Here is a 22,606-nt window from a genome sequence, read left to right as displayed (position 1 = left end):
TCAGCTGTTCTGAAGATCGACAGATAACATTTTGAAATTAGATACATTTTTTCATGTTCGAAAAGTTATGTGAGATCTCTTCATCAATTAAAAATTCTTATTGTTAAGTGTTTTTCCATTGTCTAGTCTGTGTTATTTTGTGACTAATAATTTCCTGGTCGGAGTAAAAAAAAACATCTGCAATAAAAAAGTGATTAATCCGAACTTTGAGCACAAAATCTGTTTCTTTTGTTACGTCGTTAAAATCCGATTAAATAAGACTTTTAAAAAGAAATTAAACTATAAATTGATAACAACCAATCCATTTATCAAAGAGAAGAGACTGAATACAAATTTTAGATGAGAGAATTGAAATTTTTTTGAAATTTTGTTTTCGGGGGCTGCAAGTTTTGAGACAGAGACGTGACGCGGTGTGGCAGATGGATGCATTTTGATGGTGGAAAATTAAACTACAGAAAATGAAAATTAGGACAAGTGAGATGATTGATTTATTTTCCAAAGCGAATGAATGATGGAGAAGCCCGCTTGCCGAATCTGATGAAGGTTGGTTTTCCGTTTGATGATCTGGAATTTAATAATTTAGTGTTTGATTTGGCAATGGTTAGCTATTTGCTAAAAACACGCGACTTTGTATGTAGGACTGATGAGAATTCAAAGGCTTTTATTATTAAAAGTTTTTCAGAAATATATATTTTTCAAGTCTATAATAAATTGTGGAATCCGGACACTATGTCTACCGCAGGTTAACAAGCGGTATGTATATGCATGTAGGCAGACTGGCATGTGGATCTAAAGAGGAACCTGCCTACCATGAGAGCTTTACGTTTGACAAGTAAGCATATTGAATTTGAAAATTAATTTACACAGCGTTTCAGAATGTTTCGTTTTGAACTTATATCTTATAATTTAAAAAAATGTGAAGACTAGGCGCAAGGCAATTTTTCTACTTACCGTAATCCACGAAGATGCACTGGTGGCCAGAAGTTTTGCTGCTCGACAATTTCCGGCTGAAACATTCATTTATTTTTATAACTTTTCTCAATTTTTAAAAATCTTACAATAAGTTCATCTGGACTTGCAATATTCTTCTCTTCTTGCTCAGCAATTTCTTCACCAGATGACGGTGGATGAGCTGCTGTGAGTGCAAGCAACGTGGCAAAAAGCAAGGAGAAGATGAATGTTTTAAGGGAAGAGGAGAAGGCGTTCATGTCGCTGTAGTTGTCTGAAAATTGCAGAAATAATGAAGAAGGGGAAGGGGGAGCTTGAAGCGGAAAATTATGCGACGAAAAGGTTGAGCAGGTGCTTTTAAAAGAAACGGAGAACAATTGATAAAGGGGTGGAGTCAGTGTGACGTTGATAATGGTTGGATTAAAAAATTAGAGGACAAGTAATTTATCAATATTAACTTAAACAAAGGGTGAATAAACCGGGATTGCCCAAAGTTTGGCCGCACCCAGCTCAAAATTTTTTAATTTTTGTTTCGCCTGAAAACGAAATTCGAACACTTTTTTTGGTTGCTTTTTTGGCATTTCTGGTTTACCTGTTTAAAAAAAAATTGACGTTCAGTTGGAAAATACCATGAAACAATTGTACTTCAATAATTCTCCAAAAATAGAGGAAATAACATTTCACTGGTGTCTAAAAGTGATAGGTTTCCTAAAAAACAAAAACGCACATCCGTTTTCACAAACTTCAAGCCTTTTATTCAAAAACTCAATCACCAATGTTTCTCAACTGACGCATCTTCAACATTTTGACGTAATTTTTGAAAACTTTGACGTGCTAAATATTTCCTGTGCAAGCTGATTTTTGTTATCTAGACATTTTGGTTCAATTCTCAAAAAAAAACATCTGCAATGAGGCGTGTGGAATAGTTTTCGGAAAAGGTTGGAGATTGAAAATTGATCGGGATTATTCTAAATTATCATTGAGTTGATTAAAAAGTTTTCAATTATTCTCTTATACTGTTCACCCTGGGACTAATTAAAAATACGGTAAATACTATTTATTGGCTAATCGTAATATTTTATTTAAATATCCAATGACACAAAAACGCACGTCAAAGAGAGAAGAAAGAAAATTTAAAAAAACGTATCAATAATGCAAAGAAATATCTCGGAGAACATCAAGACCGGTGCGCCCGATTCCTGGAAGACATTGAGCCCCCACGTAAGAAGTGAAAGACCGAAAGACCTTTTTTATAATAAGTAATGAAACATGAGAACTATTCTGAACATTATACGAGCTGATTGGACACCCGATATGAGCATTTGAGTGGTGAAGTCTCTTGAACTTTCAAATTTTGCATAATTTCTGTTGGAAAAGAAGGAAATGTGGGTGTGGTCTGACGTCAAGGGTTCAAAATTATGCTGGTGGTCCGTTAGAAGTAGTTCTATGAAATTTAAACAAAAATCAATGGTTCTCCAAACAAATTTCTGAAGCTTAAAGGATAGCTGGAAAAAACACCAGAACTAAATCTTTAGAGCCAGCCAAATTTTTCAAACTTGTCAATTTCAGATATTATGCGTTGAATCCATGTTCTGTTATCCGATGGATCAAAAATTATAAGTTTGTAAACAATACGAATTTATAAAAGATCCTTATTAAAACTTCAAACTCACATTAACCTCCTCGGAAGGGATTAATTATAGACTTAAGCTTCTAAAATAACTAATATTTTTTAGTCGAGCTTCTTTTATGTGTCTAAAGAAATTATTACAGACGTTTTGGTTTTCAATGAAATATAATCCTTTGGTTTTTAGTTTGTGTCTATATCTATTGGTCTCTAGGGTTACGGTAGTGACGGGTTAACTTCAATTAGTAAATCACCTATTTACTGTCTCGAACGTGGTCATAAACTTTGTTGAGTGTAGGCAAAAAATGCCTACCTATTCATGTATGTAGATTGTCAATTGATCTCCATAATTGCTGGAATTCAGTGATTTTGATAAGATTTCAGAAGCTGATAGATTTTCAAAATGGAGAATAAAACTTCTAATGAATAAGACAGAGTCAAAAGTTGAACTCACCACTTTGCCAAATTCAAAAGCTGAAACTAATGTTGTAAGAGTGGATTTCTTAGGTATTTATACTTAAACCTTCAGTTCAAAAAACCTTAACTAAATACCAAAGGGGTATTATTACGACACATATCAGACTTTAGTCTAAGATTAGGATTAATATTAATCTATTGCTTACATTTTCATGTTTTAATGAATCAAGGTTTAGGTTACACTGTGAAAAAGAATAATCTTTTAATGGACGAGATGATCTTCGGAAAGTGAATTGACAATGCGATCTTAGGAATAAAATTAGAATTGTGATAAGTTTAGTCTAGTTTCAAAAGCTTGCTGGAAGTGTTTGTCTTAAAACAAGGAAATCTATCACCTAGCCTATTCATAGGCACAAAAATACATATCATCGAAACTATCACAAAATGTCCAAGAGGCACGCAGGTAAGCATTTTGGGGGCCTTTAGAGATCATTTCAAAGTAAAATAACGCGAACAGTATGTGCTTGGATGTTCTTCATTTGAAAGCTTTCTACTGTTTTTCGTTCAGGAAAATTATCGTACTGCGTAGGATTCAGATCTTTGTCATAAACTTCGTTCATTCATAGTTTCTTCCGCATGCCATTTCAAATAAGATCAAAAGTCTATTTTTTGAATAACCTTAACATTTATCTTAAACTCTAATTTTTCTTTTAGGTTCTATTGTTTGCGATAATGGATGTCTCTCAGGATTAAGCATAGTCAAAAATCACATCCGTGTCTTTTTCCGGATTTTCTATCACGAAAACTCATCACATAGGTAACTGTAACAGATGATCAGTCAGGTAGTGTGGCATAATGAAACCTAATAAGTATTTTGAAAATGAATATTCTTTGTACAGCAAAAATACATTTAATTCTAATACCACATTGAAACTCTAAAATTTCAATGAATTATATGACGTCACACGGCGCTGAAAATGTGTCCCAGCAGAGAAAAAAGAAAAAGAACGGAATAATAAGAAATGTGAAGAACAGTTGGAGGTGCTTAAAAATGCATGCAAAAATACTAAGAAATTCACTGGATATTGGTCACAATTTGTAGATTTGTGCGTACAAACTCGTGGTGTAGAATTACTTTATTAGGTGTGATATGAGTTATCAGAATCAGTTTGATTAAAAATTGGATTGGAAAATGTGGAAAAATTGTCATGGTGCGTGGTTTGATCTGAGAATAATTGGAAAATATGATGGATTGAAAAGGAAAATCCTGAGAAAATTTTGAGAAATGCCTTTTTGGAAAAATGACGCAATTGGAATTAATTGAGTAGTTGGGCTACAGTCACGTACTACATTTTGAAGAGTTTTATAAAAAAATATGGTGGTTCTTTGATATATTTTTCCCGGTGTAATGATAGAAATTCCTATCTGGAAGTAAATTTCCAGAGCTCTCTACGTATTCAGATTCCCACGTAAAGATTTTATAATTTTCAAGAACTCTTTTCTGTTTTCTGGATTTGTGGTAAAGCTCTGAGTTTTGTGATCACGATGCTTCAACTGGAATTTTAAATAGTGATAAACAGTTTCTTAATTCTCAGAGTAAGAGAAGTTTCTCCCATAGTTTTAAGGAAAGTATTCCAACTTTTAATTTTCTAAAGAAGGACACTTTTTATTACGTCTGGACTATTGAAGAAGCCAGAAACCACTAAAGTTCAAAAGAGCTCATCAAACAGTCATGGAGTCAGGGAGCAGGAGTGTAAATCAAGTGCGTGAAAGCTTGAAATTCTAAAAAAAAAGAACATTTGAAGACCTCGAAGCTCCTTGAAAACCATTTTACTACGCGACTTCCAAATCGGAATATTAAAATTTGCAAAATATTTATCAGGCATTTCCAGTTTTCGAGCCCTTGATTCACACCCCTGTTGTGTAGCAGCTAGATGTTTGAATGAAGATTTTGAATTAAAAAGAAGGAAATTTTACTGTAGCCCGTAATATAAAGGTACACTTATAAGTCGATCCAAGAAGCATGAAAATCTGAACGAATGATCTTATTCTATGCTCAATTTTTATAGGAGACGTAAATACAATTAGCAAAGAAAGAACTCTCAAAATGTTATTTTGTTGTCTACGTAATTCAACAACAACTTAAATCTTCCATGTTATGCTGAAAATATTCTGCCTGCCTTCAAGGTAACCTACGTTCCTTGGAAATATGTCATGACTACTGCCAAAGTTGTAAAAACATGAATACAAAACATACTCCTGAAGACGTGCGTGCATACGACGATGCTATACAAGAACTATAACAAGAAAGAAAAGTAGTCCTGCATATATACTAAATCTAAAAATGTATTTACAGTTTCTTTTGCCCACACAAATAAGACGCCCACTTAACTTTTCATCTTTTGAACTTGGCTCTCAAGTTTCCATAAAAAGAAGAACATTTTTGCAGGAAGCTGTCTTTCAGTCCTAAAAGCTAACTTCTTGTTTTTCTTAACTTTCGAATATCTGAAGATTCGGTGCCGCAAATTGAATAACAACAACTATTTTTGGATGGACCATAAATAGACGTTCCTCCTAACTCTTCAGGTTACACCTACGTTTTCCGAACATTTTTGAAACCTTAAAGGACAATTTAATAGAAAATCAAAGGAACATGGATAGGTAATAATTCAAAATCCGTGTGTGTTTTTGTCTGATGTTGTCACTTTCGAACAAGCAACAACTAATTCGACAACATCAATCAAAATTCCCGAATCTCGGCAATTTTTCTTCGATTAGCTTTTGAGCGTCCAAGGTTCAATTCAGGAAAAAGAAATATGAGAGCAAATGAGTGAAATTGAAAACAGAACAAGACAAGAAAATGACTAACTAGATAATATGTAACATGATAAGAAGATTATAGATTAACAATGAATAGTCAGAAATTATTCTTGTAAGTCTAGTAAATCGGCTTGCAGATTTCATCGGAACATTTATTAAAAACAATACATGTAAGAAGCCAAAATTGAACACGTGTTTTGAATTCAAGATTTTTTAAATTTATAAAAAACAAGTCTGCGGTTTTTTTTTTGGGCTTAGATTTATGTACTCTATAGCTTTTTCAAGTCATAAAAAGCTTTGAAATGCATTACTGTATTGAATAAATGTTTAGTAAATGTTTTGAAAAACTGGTAAATTTTCAAACAAAAAATTTTTTTAAAGCAATTTCAAATCATGTAGGTTCGATTATTTAGAGGTGCTAATTTGGAAAACAACCTTGTATAACTCTTTGGAGATACCCTAAATTTAGATCCACAATACATATCTAGAAATTTGATACACTAGACACTAGACATACCTCAAGAAAATTATGAACGAAAAAATGTACATTGTCTTATATAAATACTTGTATGAATGACGTTGCAATGGCTAACGTCAAATACTCCAATAAAAACTCTAGAAGTTAATCAACAATATGTGTTTAGTAATAATCGTTTGACGCCCACTTTTCGCTAGTTTTCAAGCAAAACCAATTTCCGATTTCTGAAACGAAAAATGAAAATAACTATGGCAGCTACAAATGGTCACGTAGACTAAACCAAACAACAACAATCTTCAAGAAGTTCCTCGAAAAAATTGAAGATTTTCCAGAAAAAAAAACAGTCAGATACACCACGTTTTCTGGTTATGCTCCATTGTGGCCTCAAGATACTGCTGTTAGACCAAAACTTTTTGTCAAATTTCATGAATTTCAAAGAACATTTTTGCCAGTTTGCTTTTCACGTCAACTAGATCTATTGATGTCAAAGCGAAAAAAAACCTACCAATTTTTTGCGGAAATATTGAGATCCAAATATGAATTTGCGAAGAAAGGCGTGAGCAGGCGGAGCCTAGTGCGCAATCAAATGAATGTGACTGGAATGATGTTGAATAGGGGAAAAAAGGAAACAGAATAAGGAGACAGCACAAAAAAGGAGAATGGAATGGACACTGGAAGTTGGAATATATGTAGAATAAGTAGGAATGGGTTGAGGAAGAAGAGGACAGTTTTATTGAGTTCTTTACGAGCTGGGGAATGAGGAATGATGATGGAATCATTGGAGAAAAAATTGTGGTACGACCAAAAAGCTGAAGACGTGGGTTTTGTCTGACAAGGCATGACGAATCAATGATTAGGTGGAGGGGGACATCGAATTTATGACGGAACTTCGGGAATGAAACGTGCCAAAAGATGGATGGGGGTCCAACTACCCCAATAAGTTTGATCTTTTGGAATACCAAACTAGGAGGTAATGGGGGTTTTCGGCTATTTTTAGATAAAGTTGATTGAAAACTACCGTAGTTCGACTGAAAAATTATCTTGCGTAGATGTTGGCTTTCGAATTTATTTTAGAAAATTTAGGAAAGGTTGAGAACCTTCTAGAAACTCTAGAAACTTTTGGAATATTCGGGGAAAACCGGGAAACTTTGGAAAACGTCTGTATTGTAAAATAAAGACCCGTCGCTGCGGGTTCAAATTCATGCTCTTCAAAAAAATTCAGCGCCCACAGTTCAAATATGTGATTTTAGAATTATTCTGTCAAATTAGAAGGAAGTACAAAAATTTTATATAGAAACTGAAAAAAAACGTCAGAAGACAATATATGCACCAATAGCCTATTGATTTGAAGAGCTGAAAAAGTTTAAATCCCACAAAAAACAATAGCAGGATTTTTTGGGAACCCCGCAAATGATAGAACACTTTTAATATTGGAACAAGTGCTCAAATTTTTTAAAGACAGTTAAATGAATTATTGAAATTATTCATTTTACTTTCCTTTTTTGCAAAAATAAAATCCGAATCCGTAGGTCTCGGGAAATCACTAAAGATAAGTAAGTCTTAACATTTTCCTAATTATGAAAATCAGATCGGTCAACATTTTGCAATTTCGCTAAAACATGCACAAAATAAGAACCAAGAAATCAAGCCTTTTTTTTCGTGTTATTTTCTGCGCTTTTCTTTAATAAACAGAAAATTGCTCCTGATCCAAAAATAATCCAGACAACTCATCCAAACAATCTTCTGCTCGGAGGAGAAGGAAATGCACAATTTGCAACCACTTGTACGTGGGGAAATTGAGGAAATGGTTATGTAGTTCAAAAGTATTTGTGTGGGCTCCGGATTGGGGCATGAAAAATCAAAAAAATTGTTCGTATTGGACTATTTTTCTAATAACTTTGGTAATTTTATAATTTTCCAAAACTCGGCAATTTACCAAAAAAGACCACAGATCTATTCGGAAAAGTTTTGATGCAAAAATTTAACTTTACCAGTTGTCTCCTTTTTTGAATAAATATTAAAGAACATAACATCTCCACAAAATCCAAAAAAATTGAAAAGCATCTACAAAAAAAGAAAAATGCTGCTTAATTTTCTATTAAACCCGCAGGCTTTCAATTACACATTTCAAGATATTTGGGAAGCACTATAAATACTACAAGTAGTGCAAAACAAGACGAAATCGTCATTTTAAATTATTAAATTATTGAAAATCTGAAAGAATGCTGTGCAATTCTAAAAGGGGCTTAGTCAGCGGAAGCTATTTTTTTCAAATTACTTATTCACGTCCGAGTCATCAAACTACTCAATGTGTTCTACCAAGTCTATAGCATATTCAATATCATTTGCCACTATGTTTTCACTATATTTCTATTTTATTTATAGGGAAACCCAAACTTCATATATATAGCTACATCATTTCGTGGCAGGAAGTATGAAAATTTTGGGAAAAGGAAGATATGTTTGTATTTGTGAATAGGGAGAGAGAAGGTTCAAAAAGTGTTCGTTCTTGCTCCGTTCCAGCTCGGCAATTTATGGAGATAAAGATATAGTTGGAATTCTGAGTCTACTGTACTTGGATATAAGACTTTGCATAAGGAGGGGGAGGATTTCGATGTTTGTGCTGCTAAATGAATTCCTGGTATCCATTGGCAGGTTAAAATTTAATCGTGTTAATGCAAATTCAAAATGCACAATTATTTTAGCTCTAACACGCGATTCGGCTTACTACGTAGACGAGACCAGAGGTTGTTTGGTAGATGAAAAATAAGGAAGAGGTGACTGCGAAATTGGAAATCTGGAGAATGAATAGGGATCTCATGAATGCCAAACGTTGAGCTCAAGTTTAAAAGAATAAATATGCATATCAAGGGAATCCTAGAGTTTCCATAGTAAGCCGGCTCGATTTCAGAGCCTGGCATATGCGTGAAACCTGTCGGCCTCAACAAGAGGCATTTTTTGCCTTTATGGAAGCCGGCAGTATCAGTAAATAGTTTAAAGTTTTCTAAGACTGTTACAATAGAGAATTTTAAGATTAGCTGTAGAGTACGGTTCTGTTCCTGGAAAATTGTTCATTTTTCAGTACTAAACAAATGTGGGATTCTTGAAAGTATTTCTCATGCCTCCGTTTGCCTTAAAAGAGAAGATGTTGTATCCTTGAAATCTTTGGAAACTCAAGTTACCATAACTTCCGGCGGGTACCTTTTTGAGACGTCATTGTACATCTGACCAGCATGCCCATAAAGTCAAACGGTTGTTTCACGTGGTTTCCAGTTACCATGTGATCTTTATTTTAAGTATGTACTAAACTTGCCCACTGCTTCTCTTTGACACATGCATTTTTGTTCAGAAATTGTGGCTTTGTTCCGATATATTGTTTTTATACTTCCGACATTTTTAGAATACAAACAAAATTATTACCGATTCTTCTTTGTTGGCAGTTGTTCCTCTGCGTTCCAGAACAAGATCACAAAAGCAAGTATTTTCTATTCCAGTCTGGAAATCTTGTCCTTTGCTCCTTTTCTTATCCTTACTTTCTCCTTTTTCTTGATTTATTAATAATTCAAAGTCTCATGAATGCCTAAGCGGTGATGATGATGTGGGAAACACGGACTAGAAAAGCACGGCGGGAAGGGGGAAAAGTGAAAAGATGTGAAAGAGAAACCGACAGTGATTACGGAAACATCCATCAAACGTTTACCCCCTCCCACACACTAATTACCCTTTTCTTATCTCTTTATCATAATCGGATTTCTAATTTCTATTTCTGATTTCCATTTCAATCATGTCGGTTTTAAAGTTCACTCATGAATTCTAGTGTTGGAAGTTAGGCATTATTCTTTTTTGTTGTCTCTGCTGAAATAGATGGTAGAATCTATTCAAAACATAGCTGCTTCGCGATGTGTCGAGACCCGGTACCGTATTTTTCTGTGAAAGATCAAAAACTTTAGCAACTGGGATAATATGAAAAACAGATATTTACAATGCCTAGAATTTTCAAACCTTGATGCAGATCCAATAAATGAATCATATGGTCTCAGTAAAAACTTCATTCCAAAAACTAGATGACAACTTTCCTCATTGTAACAATGTATTCTTGGTTCAAATTAGTCCATTCTTACATATATTGCTAATTGAATTAAATTAGTAATACTAAGGAATCTTGAATCTATTCACATTGAGTCACATTGAAATCAGAGCGGCCAAAAACTCGGAACTTGTGAAATCGCTAGCATTCATTTTGTTCAATTTTTCAAAACTTGGATATTATAGAAGCGACCTAGTCCAAGAATTCTGCATTATTGCGTCAACGTGTGTACACACCCATCTCTTTTTCTCCTCTCTCTCACATCTCTCAATTGCTTCATCTTCCCGCCGCCGTCTAGTAATACGAATGGTTGTTTGCAGAGAGTCACACGTTCGTTCACAATAAAAAAGAACAACAATTATTTAGTCACAACTACTTTTTAATAAAATGAGTGAACAATATACTACTCCCGAACGAGAAAATCCGGATGACGAGAGAGCTTTTGATGTAAGTTCGTGTAGGTCTTTTTCAACTTATAACAAAACTTTTACGGACTTAATTGATTTTTGAATTTTTCCAGAGAGTCTTCGATGCATTATCAATAAGTTGTCCGTGTGATAATCCTTCGAACATACCAAATAGATTATTTGCAAGTGAGAGTTAAGAATAAAAAATCGACAATTACTTTTAAATATCCAGGTCCACCTACACAAAGTGCCCCGGAACAAATCGATAATGGTGCAGCAGATGTTCAGCCATTCGACTTTCAAGCATATAACCAGCCACGGTTAGCAAGGACGGAAGGAATGTTAAAATTGGAGATTCCGAACTTTTCGAATTTAAGATCAAAAGTCAGTACGCCTTTTCAATACATCGGGAACTTACCTTGGTAGGTACTTTTATTCCAAATTTGTAGATCAAATCAACTTTTGATATTTAAAAATTGAAGAATTTCTAACACGACCATATGTCGATTTACGGAGCCCGTTTACACTCCGAGAACAAGTTTTGAATGAAATTTAAAATTTTGGATTTTTTTGCTAGTTCGTTTTGTATTTAATAGTGAAGTACCTAATTCATATAATATCTAGTGTTCTAAGAAAAAATTGATTTGATTTTTTCCGTACACTTCTCTGGGATTTTACAAACTTCGTAAATCTACATGCTTGTTATCACATTTTTTAGAATATTAAACTTTGGCTTCATTGGACTCTAAAGAATAATCACGAATATCTTATTATTCTATTTCCCATTTTCAGGAGGTTAGCAGCGAAAACGGAGAAAACAAAACGAACATCAGATGTGAAATTCTTCTCAGTATACATTGACTGTAATCCAGAGTCAGAATCAACTCTTTGGTCTTGTGACGCTGTTGTTGAATTCCGATTAGTGTCAAGAAATCGAACGATCCCTCCGTTCTCACGTCAGTTTACGAACAAGTTCAACTATAATTCGAATAATTGGGGATTTCCGTCTTTCATGGCCTGGGAAGATGTGAATAATTCAAATTACGTGAGAAACGAAATGGTGACTGTCACTGCACGAGTTGTTGTTCAAAAAGTGCTTGGTGTCAGGAACGTACCGAAATATGATTTTGGAGCAATGCAGACGAACATTTGTGATATGACATTGGTTATCAACAAACAGAAATTGTTTGTAAATAAGGCGGTGAGTCTTTTTTTTTGAAATTTGGATTGAAATTAAAGTTTTTTTGCAAATTATTCAAAATGGTCTGAAATTCAAAAGACCCACAAAATAATGAAAAACTCGCTGATTGGTTCGAAAGTGGGCGTGGATTTATAGAGGGAAGTCAAACATGGAAATTCGCCAAAACTGAACATCCTCGGTTTTATAAGTTGGATGTTATTGTTCCTTCCCGATTTTTTGATTTTTTTTTCTGTGGTGAATATTTATGAATTAAAGATTATTTTGGTTATTTTTAGATAAAATTCCTATAAAACGGGAAATCAAAACTTTAAAATTTTTCAGTATCTTGCTCTCTACTCGCCAGTCTTTTATGCCATGTTCTTCTCAAATTTCCAAGAACGGGAAAAAACACAAGTAGAGCTGGAAGATGTGGTCCTCGAAGAATTCCGTGAGTTGCTTCACGTCATCTATCCATGCCACAAGCCAATCACATCGGATAACGTGGAATATTTGTTGGAACTCGGAGATAAATATGAAATACAATATGTGATGGATGAGTGTGAACGATTTCTCGTTGGATCCGAGGATATTCTACAAATTACCAAGTTGATGTGGGCTGATCAATACTTGTTGGCAAAGCTTCAGGTATTTAGATAATCGAATCGTCTACAAGATATAATATTTTTAATTTTAGGACAGCTGCCTTCGAAACATCAAGGAAGTATCCGACGTTAAAGCGATCAAATTGACAGAAGAATTCAAAAATCTCAGTGATGCTACAAAAGCTGCTCTTCTTGAAAAAGTTCTGAAAATCGTGAACTAGTATTCATTTCCCTTCATCTCGCTATTGCTTTCTTTCAACTCAGTTTCTCAATGAAAAGCTTTTTCAAAATAACAAACATAGGAATATTAACTGAATTTGACAAAATACTGAAATTTTAAAAAACTCAAGCGGCAATAGAAATTTTAAATGAAATCCTGAACTATTTAACTAACCATTTTAGTTTCAAAAATATAAATTATTCTGTGAAAATTTTGATTAATTGCACTTGTTTCAATGAAACATGCTGAGAAATTATCGGAATTTCTCGAAAACAATTTTTCCGCGTTTACCGTAGTAGACGATACTTGACAGCACTGGTGGTGGCAAATCGTGACCCATGAGCGTCGATTTAAATACGAGCATCTTTTACGATTTTTTAATTGCAAATTGATATTCGACTGTTCTGGATAAATTTATGATTTTATTTCGCATTCTATCGAATTTCCCTGAATTTCTCTTCAAACTTGCGTATTTTTTTAATGCAATAGAGATGCACATCCTGCATCGACCCGAAGAATTGACATTGAATGAACATGACCCTTCAAAAAAATAAAACTTATTTATTATACATGATAACGCTTGAACAGCAAACTTTTTGAAGGAAAACAAATAAAAGGGAAAAAATATACACGAAAATTATCGGGATGCATAAAAATACAACTTTAAGTGGCACTATCCCATTACTTTAAAAATATTTAAAAACCTTAATACATGTCGGAAGATATGATGTCGATTGCAAGTTTCAGCTTCTTCATTGGAACATCCTGCAATTTAAATATAAATTTATGAAAAACCGATATCTAATTACCTCATTGTTTCGCTCCAAGTACTGAATGTATTCACGAAGTTTTTTCGAAGTCTGGACATCTTGCAGTGACGAATCTATCGATACCATGCCTTCTTGAAACACTTTCAGGTGGTCCACAATTCTTTTGCGTCCTAGATTGGCATTCGAGAAGGAGCTTTCGTTTGATCTGAAAAAAAATCATAAAAATTATTAGTTTATATTTATGTAACTCACTTGTTCCTCAGAAGAGAGAATAAATCATTCATTTCTTTCATATTATCTGCCACTGCTCTCGCAAAACCGCTGAGGTCGTTCTGCATCGAAAGGGTTCTTGACAAAGTCTCACCGCTCTCTCCTGTTTCTTGTTTCACGTCTTCTATCGGCAAATCGGCACCGTTCACCATCGGATGATGTAGTTGGTCCGCGAAATCGGAGACGCTGACGAATGGGCGAGAAAACGGAATAGCAGAACTCGAAGTCATAGTACTGGAAGGGGGAACAAAGTCCGTGGTTCCTTGAAGAGTGGTTGAGCTGCTCGATAAGGAAGAAGAGTTATTCAAACTGATGTCTGGTTTCTCTTCATTAAACATCTCCGCGTGGTCTTCTTGTTCAGTCTTGCATGAACTCGACTTTAGAATTGAGTTGGCTGATTCAGGGGCCTCCGGAGGCTTATATGCGAAGAACTCGTTAACGCTATCAGAATCTGAACATTCAGAATCTGAATCTTCTTCGCTTTCAGAATCGGATGATATCGAGACATATTCACTTTTCGGCTTGATGAAACGCGTCGTTGTCTTCTCCTTAACAACAGACTGGGGATCTTCCTTATTCTTTGAATTTTCGTCGGCATTTTCCACCTTGACAGCTCGAAGACTCATTTGAGGGTTCACTTTTTTGTGATTCTCTCTCAACTCCAATTCTCCATCGTCGTATTCTACGATTCTTCCATCATCGTCCAAATTGACAGTCGCGTTTTTCCGAAGACTGAAATTGAAACATTTTCATAGGGCTGACTGATTGGTAATACTTACATAGGCAAAAATGCTTCGCTAATCGGGGTCCTATTCAAGAACAATACTTTGACCATTTCCTTCGAGTCCGGCATCTCGTGAGTTTGCGGTGCAACAGAGTATTGAAACCTGAAAGAAAACAATATATTTTATACAAAATCTTCAGACTGGCGATTCGAGTTTAGTTCAAACCAAAAAATTGAGAGAAAAGTGTACGAAAAAATGGCAATTTTTGATTAGTGCGGAATTTTAATCGATTTTTCAAAGTTTTTTTGATAAAAATATATTTATTTATCAAAAAACTTGAATATGACAATAAAAAACAAACGAAACTCAGCAATCGTGAGAAAAAATTATGGAAAATTGATGAACAATCGACAAAAATTCCGCAGAAACGAGAGGATGAAATTACAGTAATCTTTAAAGGAGCACACCTGTTCGCATAAAACAAATTTTGCAAACAAAAACAAACATTTTAGTGGGTACCGTCTAAATGGCTTTAAAATCTCTAAATTCCGTGTCTGGGTAATTCAAAAAAATTGTTGTAATTTTAAGAAAGGTTTTAAACACCCATGAATATGACAAAAAGTGTTAAAAAATACATAATTGTAATTTTCGAAAAACGTATTGCATAAAATATTCATATTTCTGAGAATATAGAACGGGAAAAAAAAATATTTCTTTTAACATAAAATCAACGAGAAAAATCAAGAAGACTGACAAAAAAACGTGGCTTGTGAAGTCCGTCTGCGGTGACGTGTTGACGCGTGGCAAAGTTCACGGCGATATTCTCACGTGACCTCACGTGAGATGACTTCTTTTTCGACGGCGTGGGATGAGTTTCCGTGAATATTTGTACTTAAATTTGTTGAAGTTTCGGATACTTGGTGGAGCAATTTTTTAATAAAACACCAATGTTTGTCATGTACTTCATTTTCTTTTTTATGGTTTCAAGGAGAAAGAATTAATTTACCAAGATATTTTTGCTGAAAGTACGGTGGGTACGGTATGATTGGAACACGATTCGAAGTCTGTAAACGACAGTTTTTTGTCTTTATTGAAATATTTTTACATGATACTTATTAGGATAATTTTTTGAAAAGATTTTTTTGTTCCTTTTTTCAGATCTTTTTCTCTCGTTTCCTAGTTCCACCGAACTGAGTAAGCGAACAGTCGAGCACAAAAAAAGTTGCGACAGCCTTATGAAATATCATATGAGAATAAGATACGCAGGTATAAAGAGAGCCTGGTCGACATCTGTTGGACAGCCGTCTTCTTCTCCATCTCTCGTCCTTCGATGACCCGTAGCTTCTACAAAAAGTGTAAACTCCTTCACTACCACTAGGACACGTTGCAGTCTGCCAGCTCTTGGAGCAGACTGTTCTGGTCGTTTTGCACGTATTGTTCGTATTCTGATGTTTCAAATTTTGGTAAAGTATGATAATTTTGACCGGTTTTGTAATATTTGATGATTTTGAACAAACTTTGGATTTTTTAAATGTATATTTTTGACAGTAAAAAAACAAATAAACTTCTGCACATCAGTACACTCTGGATCCATCTTAGATTCTTTAATTTATGTAAGTTTATAGACTTACATAAATTAAATGGAAACTACGTATATTTTTTACTTTTTGAAATAGTCAATATTTTCAAAATATTTGAAATGGATTTGAAAAAGGCTCTGGGAGATTTACCATCGTTATGAAAATGCATTTTTCAATTGAAGCTAGGCCAGATTCTGATGATCTTTTCTTTCGCACGTAGATTCACTAGTAATTAATACACTCTCGATCCATCAAACCATCTCAATGTTTATTGAGATTCGTCACGTATTAACTAGCTCCACCCTCGCGCACTCTATTGAGAAGTGCATTGACTTATTCATTATACGCTCTAAACAATAGGCAGCTAGTTCTCTAAGAACTTCGTTCAAATTTTCTGTACTACACTTACATTTAATTTTTCAACGTTAGCAGTAAACTTTTCAACGATTGAATTATTTTTTTTCCAAAATACAGACAGTAGTTTAACTATGAACTATTGATAAACCAAATCAACAAAAGAAAACAAGAAATATAAAACATGGAAACGCCTAAACGATAAACAATATTTTATAAAGATTCTGGTTATCAGCCTGTCTTGATAAGTATGATAAGTGTTAATATCTACCATATCCTCATTTTCCAAATACTCCCCCATGTCGTACCTCCTGATGTATAACAGAACCAATAACTTCATATTTGTTTTGTCAACACCAACAACATCATTGGACATGACCTTCGTAGCTTTTCGCTTTCAAAATTACTTCAGGTTTATCTTTTGAACCTTTTGATTTCTTACCAATTTATTAGGTTGGCAGAAAAGGATTAACCTAACCATACAAACGTTCTAGATTTCATTCTCGAGGATGATCCTAAACTATATCCAGAAAGAACACCTTCCGCTTCTTCTTTCTTACATTTTATTATATTCATAATTATACCCTACGTTTCCGTCGCTGTGTGTGTATGTCAATCCAATTCAATTTAATTCTCGTATTCATTCGCTAGAAGAAGGTCTCTTCTCACATCTCGACGATGAAAAGTAGAGGACAAATGAACAAAAAGTACGAAAAAGAGTGAGGAAGAGAAAAGAGGACGATTTATTTTGACATGTCACCCTATGTTTCTTTTCTGTTTTGGTTCTTATTTTATTTCCATTGGGGTCCTCTGATAAAAATTGAACGAACGTTTTTTTTGTTTTGAAGGCAAAGTGTAGATTTGAATTTTACACGTAAGAGCCATAAGCTCACGGAAGCTCTAAATGTATGTTTTCAGATAGTTTTTGTTTCTGTTCCAAAATACAGTTTATTCCGTTTTTTGTTTTGAAAATGTAGCAAGTTACCAAATATTTTAATTAAAACTTTGAAAAAAAATTATTAAACAACATTTCGGAATGTTTTTTTTATATTTTTTTGTCGAAACTTTATAGTTATGTATATGATAAATATCTAAAGTTTTGACTAACTTCTTCTTCAACTTGAAAAATATTTTAACATCCCCATTCTATCTACAAAAATAAAATTATAAAAGTTTCCGTTTACAATATTCATTGATTTATATATATATTTTTTTTCAATTTCTATAATTGGTTTTTTCAGAAAATGAGGGTTCTCCCTTTTCTACTACCACTAATACCCGTTCTCCTGGCAACCACAATAACCGATTTACCCGAACTGGTTGTAGTCACAGTTGCAACTGAAAATACAGATGGGCTTAAACGTCTTCTAGAATCTGCAAAAGCATTCGACATCAATATTGAAGTTCTTGGATTGGGCGAGAAGTGGAATGGTGGTGACACAAGAATCGAACAAGTTAGTTGGATTACTATAATTGAAACTTGACTATTTTTCTGAGCCTTCGGGAATTAATTCTAAATTGTTGGAAAATTTAGCTTCTAAAGATATTATACATTAAAACGTATTTTCAGGGTGGAGGCCAAAAAATTCGAATTCTTTCCGATTGGATTGAAAAATACAAAGACGCTTCGGATACAATGATCATGTTTGTGGATGCTTATGATGTTGTATTCAATGCTGATTCTACAACAATCCTCAGGAAGTTTTTCGAACATTACTCTGAAAAGCGTCTTCTATTCGGAGCTGAGCCATTCTGCTGGCCAGATCAGAGTTTGGCACCAGAATATCCTATTGTTGAGTTCGGGAAACGATTCTTGAATTCTGGCCTCTTCATGGGTTACGGTCCGGAAATGCACAAAATTCTGAAGTTGAAGTCCGTTGAGGATAAGGATGATGACCAGTTGTACTACACAATGATTTATCTTGATGAGAAGTTGAGAAAAGAATTGAATATGGATCTTGATTCAATGTCCAAGATCTTCCAAAACTTGAATGGAGTTATTGAAGATGTTGAACTTCAATTCAAAGAAGATGGAACTCCAGAAGCATATAATGCAGCTTATAACACCAAACCATTGATTGTTCATGGTAACGGTCCTAGCAAATCCCATTTGAACTACCTTGGAAATTATCTCGGAAACCGTTGGAATTCACAACTCGGATGTAGAACTTGTGGGCTTGAAGTGAAAGAATCTGAAGAAGTGCCACTGATTGCATTGAACCTTTTCATTTCGAAACCTATTCCATTCATTGAAGAAGTTCTACAAAAAATCGCTGAGTTTGACTATCCGAAAGAGAAAATTGCATTGTATATCTACAATAATCAGCCATTTTCAATTAAGAACATTCAAGACTTTTTGCAAAAACATGGGAAGTCATATTATACAAAGAGGGTTATCAATGGAGTCACAGAGATTGGAGACAGAGAAGCTAGGAATGAAGCAATGTAAGGTTTATAGTTAAAAATATGGAACGTTTTTAAAAAAAATTTGAAATCCCTAATGAACGTTTTTGTCAACATTTTTATGAATAATTTGTATGTAAAGTTTTGTAGAAAATTTGTGTTAGTTTCATTTTTCTGGTAATTACTTACTGTTATTGTAAAACTACCAAATTTCGCTTGCATAACTTTAAGGCGGCCTACGCCTGCCTTGTGCATGTGTGCTTACTGATAAAGTACATGTTAATTAATTTTTACAAATTAATTTAAAACTATAATTACTTTAATAGAAACATCGAATATCGACGATTTTACCAACATGCAAAAAGTAGGTAGGCACGCAGGCAGGCATTTTTTAATCAAAAAATTCACCAAGTACACATTTTGTTTATATATACCATTTTAAACATTGTAAAATCTAATTTTCAATTCAACCAAAAATATTTTCAGAGAATGGAATAAAGCACGAAACGTAGAATTCGCCTTCCTCATGGACGGAGATGCCTATTTCTCCGAACCCAAAGTAATCAAGGATCTGATTCAATACTCCAAGACCTACGATGTGTAAGCTCCCTAAATTCTTTGCCATCTATCTAAATTCCCTATTTTCAGTGGAATAATTGCTCCAATGATTGGTCAACCTGGAAAACTCTTCACCAACTTCTGGGGTGCAATTGCTGCAAATGGATACTACGCTAGAAGTGAAGATTATATGGCAATTGTCAAAGGAAATAGAGTTGGATATTGGAATGTGAGCAACTTATATATCTTCATCTAGAAAATCATAGTCTCTTCAATTTTCAGGTTCCATTCATCACATCAGCTGTTCTATTTAACAAGGAAAAGCTTGAAGCCATGAAAGACGCATATAGTTATAACAAAAACTTGGATCCAGACATGTCAATGTGCAAGTTTGCAAGGGACAATGGACATTTCTTGTATATCGACAATGAAAAATATTATGGTTTTTTGATTGTTAGTGATGAGTATGCTGAAACTGTAACAGAAGGAAAATGGCATCCCGAAATGTGGCAGATTTTTGAGAATCGAGAGGTGAGAGCTTCTAGGAATTTAACCTTTAAACCTGCAATTTCCAGCTTTGGGAGGCTCGTTACATCCATCCAGGCTACCATAAAATCATGGAACCTGAACATGTAGTAGATCAAGCCTGTCCAGATGTCTACGATTTCCCACTGATGTCTGAGAGATTCTGTGAAGAGCTTATTGAAGAAATGGAAGGATTTGGACGATGGAGTGATGGAAGTAACAACGTGAGGAGTTTTTTTTAAATGGTATTTATGATATAAACATTCTAGGACAAACGTCTTGCGGGTGGATATGAGAATGTACCAACTCGAGATATTCATATGAATCAAGTTGGTTTTGAGAGACAATGGTTGTACTTTATGGACACGTATGTTCGTCCAGTACAAGAGAAGACTTTCATAGGATATTATCATCAGGTACATCTTTGACACTTGTTTTTAAACTTATTAAAATCAATTTTCAGCCAGTTGAGTCCAATATGATGTTCGTTGTTCGTTACAAACCTGAAGAGCAACCATCGCTCCGCCCACATCATGATGCAAGCACTTTCAGTATTGATATTGCACTGAACAAGAAGGGAAGAGACTATGAAGGTGGAGGTGTACGATATATCAGATATAATTGCACGGTGCCAGCAGATGAAGTTGGTGAGTAGTTTTTGAACACTGAATTTCGTTTAAAAAAACTGATCTCTAGATTTTCTGGCTTTTCGAAGATCTGGATTTTCAAAAATCTAGAAACTTCCACTAAATAATGTTCTCAAAAATATTATCGAAAAATGGTCATCAAATTTACTTTGAAAATCGATTTAAACCTATATAATGTCTCACAATCCTATTTCCGCGATTTTTCTTCTTCGAAAATGTGAGGTCGAGGGGTACGTTTTCGTAAGGGGATTTTTTCGTAAGGAACGCTTTCAGTAGGGCAATGTGCGGCGCGCCTTTTCGCAAGCCCGCCGCACAGTCCTTCGCAATGCGCCGCACGGCTTTTTGCAATGCGCCGCACGCTTCTTCGTATTTATTTATTTATTTTTCCAACAGGAAATTTCGAACGGAATTCAATTAAAAACGGATTTTTAATGGAAATTAATTAGTTTTATTCGAGCTAAATACGGATATTTTCAGAATTTTCGATGACAAAAACGGGTTTCAATCGATTTCGAATCGATCAAAATTAATATTAATCGAAAATGAGCGTTTCCTTCCCGGAAAAAGAAGAACTTGATGCTGAGAGTGATCCAGGCGGAGCCAAACGATTAAAATGATAGAAGTGATTTTTTATTCAGTCGAAATGGAAAATAAAACTGTAAACAAAAGTTAATTCGATTAAATTAAGTAAGAAAAATCATGGCGAAATTTGGATAACCTGAGTATGGAAAATTGTTTCTATAATCTAATGGCACAGAGGTAAACAAAGAGATCAGTGATAGCATTTCGGAATTTCCATAAAAGGGAAAAGTTTCTCATTAAAAGCACTGAAACCGGTATAATTCAAAAACACTGAAGTACAGAAATCGGGGTTTTTGTATAATGGCACAGCGGTTGTTCGATTTCCGGATCGTCTCTTCAAGTCTAGGATCAATGATTTTGATAGTTGAATGGTCTTTTGAATCACTCCTCGCAGGTTTTGATAGTCGTTGTGATGATACATTCTCTGGAAAACAAAACAAATCGATGTTATATACCTATTTGAGAATTTAAAAAACTACAAAAAGAAACTTGCCTTCAGCTTGGAAAATTGCTGCTCACTCGGGTTGTTTGTGAACGCTGAAAAATACTTTTCACTCTTCAATTAATCTTTAGACATCAATACTTGCCTCTAAAAAAGCGTTTGGCTCCGCTTGGATCACTCTCAGCATCAAGTTCTTCTTTTTCCGGGAAGGAAACGCTCATTTTCGATTAATATTAATTTTGATCGATTCGAAATCGATTGAAACCCGTTTTTGTCATCGAAAATTCTGAAAATATCCGTATTTAGCTCGAATAAAACTAATTAATTTCCATTAAAAATCCGTTTTTAATTGAATTCCGTTCGAAATTTCCTGTTGGAAAAATAAATAAATAAATACGAAGAAGCGTGCGGCGCATTGCAAAAAGCCGTGCGGCGCATTGCGAAGGACTGTGCGGCGGGCTTGCGAAAAGGCGCGCCGCACATTGCCCTACTGAAAGCGTTCCTTACGAAAAAATCCCCTTACGAAAACGTACCCCCTCGTGAGGTCTAAATGTTTGAGTAGCCTCGCTCTATTGCTAACTTTAGCCTGTGTAGTCCTCTCGGACAAACATTTTATATTTGTTTTTTGTTTTTTCATGCCATACAACAATTTCCAGGCTATGCAATGATGTTCCCCGGAAGATTGACACATCTTCATGAGGGTCTTGCCACCACAAAGGGTACCAGATATATCATGGTATCCTTTATTAACCCATAACCTGTTTTTTTTAAGCTTTAAATGTGTAACTTAAAATTCGTGTGCTTTAAATATTTCTTGTGCCTTTTTCACGGGACGCTGTTGATTTTTGCCTTACTTTTTATGTATTTAATTTATTATATTTAATAAATATAATTTTCATTCAATGTTTTCTTAATCGAAAATGAATGTTGATCTCTCAATATAATTCTATCGGGAAACCTCAGA

The 22,606-nt window shown here is 34.5% G+C and overlaps 5 protein-coding genes across 5 annotated transcripts; 3 read left to right on the top strand and 2 right to left on the bottom strand.

Moving 5' to 3' along the window:
* Positions 1–285: 285 nt before the first annotated feature.
* Positions 286–6,979, bottom strand: flp-4 (FMRF-Like Peptide). The gene is made up of 4 exons (NM_001393175.1): positions 6,796–6,979; positions 1,059–1,222; positions 952–1,007; positions 286–564 (listed from the first exon to the last, which is right to left on the bottom strand). Exons 2-4 carry the CDS (start codon positions 1,206–1,208, stop codon positions 489–491), a joined length of 282 nt encoding a protein of 93 aa, NP_001379072.1. The 5' UTR covers positions 1,209–1,222; positions 6,796–6,979; the 3' UTR covers positions 286–488.
* Positions 6,980–10,576: 3,597 nt separating this feature from the next.
* bath-38 (BTB and MATH domain-containing protein 38) lies at positions 10,577–13,067 on the top strand. Its single transcript, NM_063771.5, has 6 exons — positions 10,577–10,824; positions 10,898–10,970; positions 11,017–11,206; positions 11,577–11,985; positions 12,307–12,609; positions 12,659–13,067. Exons 1-6 carry the CDS (start codon positions 10,765–10,767, stop codon positions 12,785–12,787), a joined length of 1,164 nt encoding a protein of 387 aa, NP_496172.1. The 5' UTR covers positions 10,577–10,764; the 3' UTR covers positions 12,788–13,067.
* On the top strand, positions 10,684–10,722 carry F52H3.11 (uncharacterized protein; the record flags this gene model as incomplete). The annotated part of the gene is made up of 1 exon (NM_001361874.1): positions 10,684–10,722. One exon carries the CDS (start codon positions 10,684–10,686, stop codon positions 10,720–10,722), a length of 39 nt encoding a protein of 12 aa, NP_001348709.1.
* Positions 13,068–13,333: 266 nt separating the features above from the next.
* On the bottom strand, positions 13,334–14,713 carry ogr-2 (SPK domain-containing protein). Its single transcript, NM_063770.6, has 4 exons — positions 14,606–14,713; positions 13,809–14,558; positions 13,596–13,761; positions 13,334–13,551 (listed from the first exon to the last, which is right to left on the bottom strand). The coding sequence occupies exons 1-4, from the start codon at positions 14,677–14,679 to the stop codon at positions 13,492–13,494; spliced, it is 1,050 nt and encodes a 349-aa protein (NP_496171.2). The 5' UTR covers positions 14,680–14,713; the 3' UTR covers positions 13,334–13,491.
* Positions 14,714–15,866: 1,153 nt separating this feature from the next.
* let-268 (Procollagen-lysine,2-oxoglutarate 5-dioxygenase) lies at positions 15,867–22,581 on the top strand. Its single transcript, NM_001383930.1, has 10 exons — positions 15,867–16,019; positions 17,727–17,939; positions 18,056–18,930; positions 19,375–19,488; positions 19,537–19,675; positions 19,729–19,977; positions 20,022–20,195; positions 20,241–20,387; positions 20,435–20,618; positions 22,299–22,581. The coding sequence occupies exons 2-10, from the start codon at positions 17,730–17,732 to the stop codon at positions 22,397–22,399; spliced, it is 2,193 nt and encodes a 730-aa protein (NP_001369887.1). The 5' UTR covers positions 15,867–16,019; positions 17,727–17,729; the 3' UTR covers positions 22,400–22,581.
* Positions 22,582–22,606: the final 25 nt, after the last annotated feature.

Source organism: Caenorhabditis elegans, chromosome II (assembly GCF_000002985.6).
Source record: "Caenorhabditis elegans chromosome II".
Taxonomy (NCBI): Eukaryota; Metazoa; Nematoda; class Chromadorea; order Rhabditida; family Rhabditidae; genus Caenorhabditis; species Caenorhabditis elegans.
This window is presented reverse-complemented; position numbering and strand designations above follow the sequence as displayed.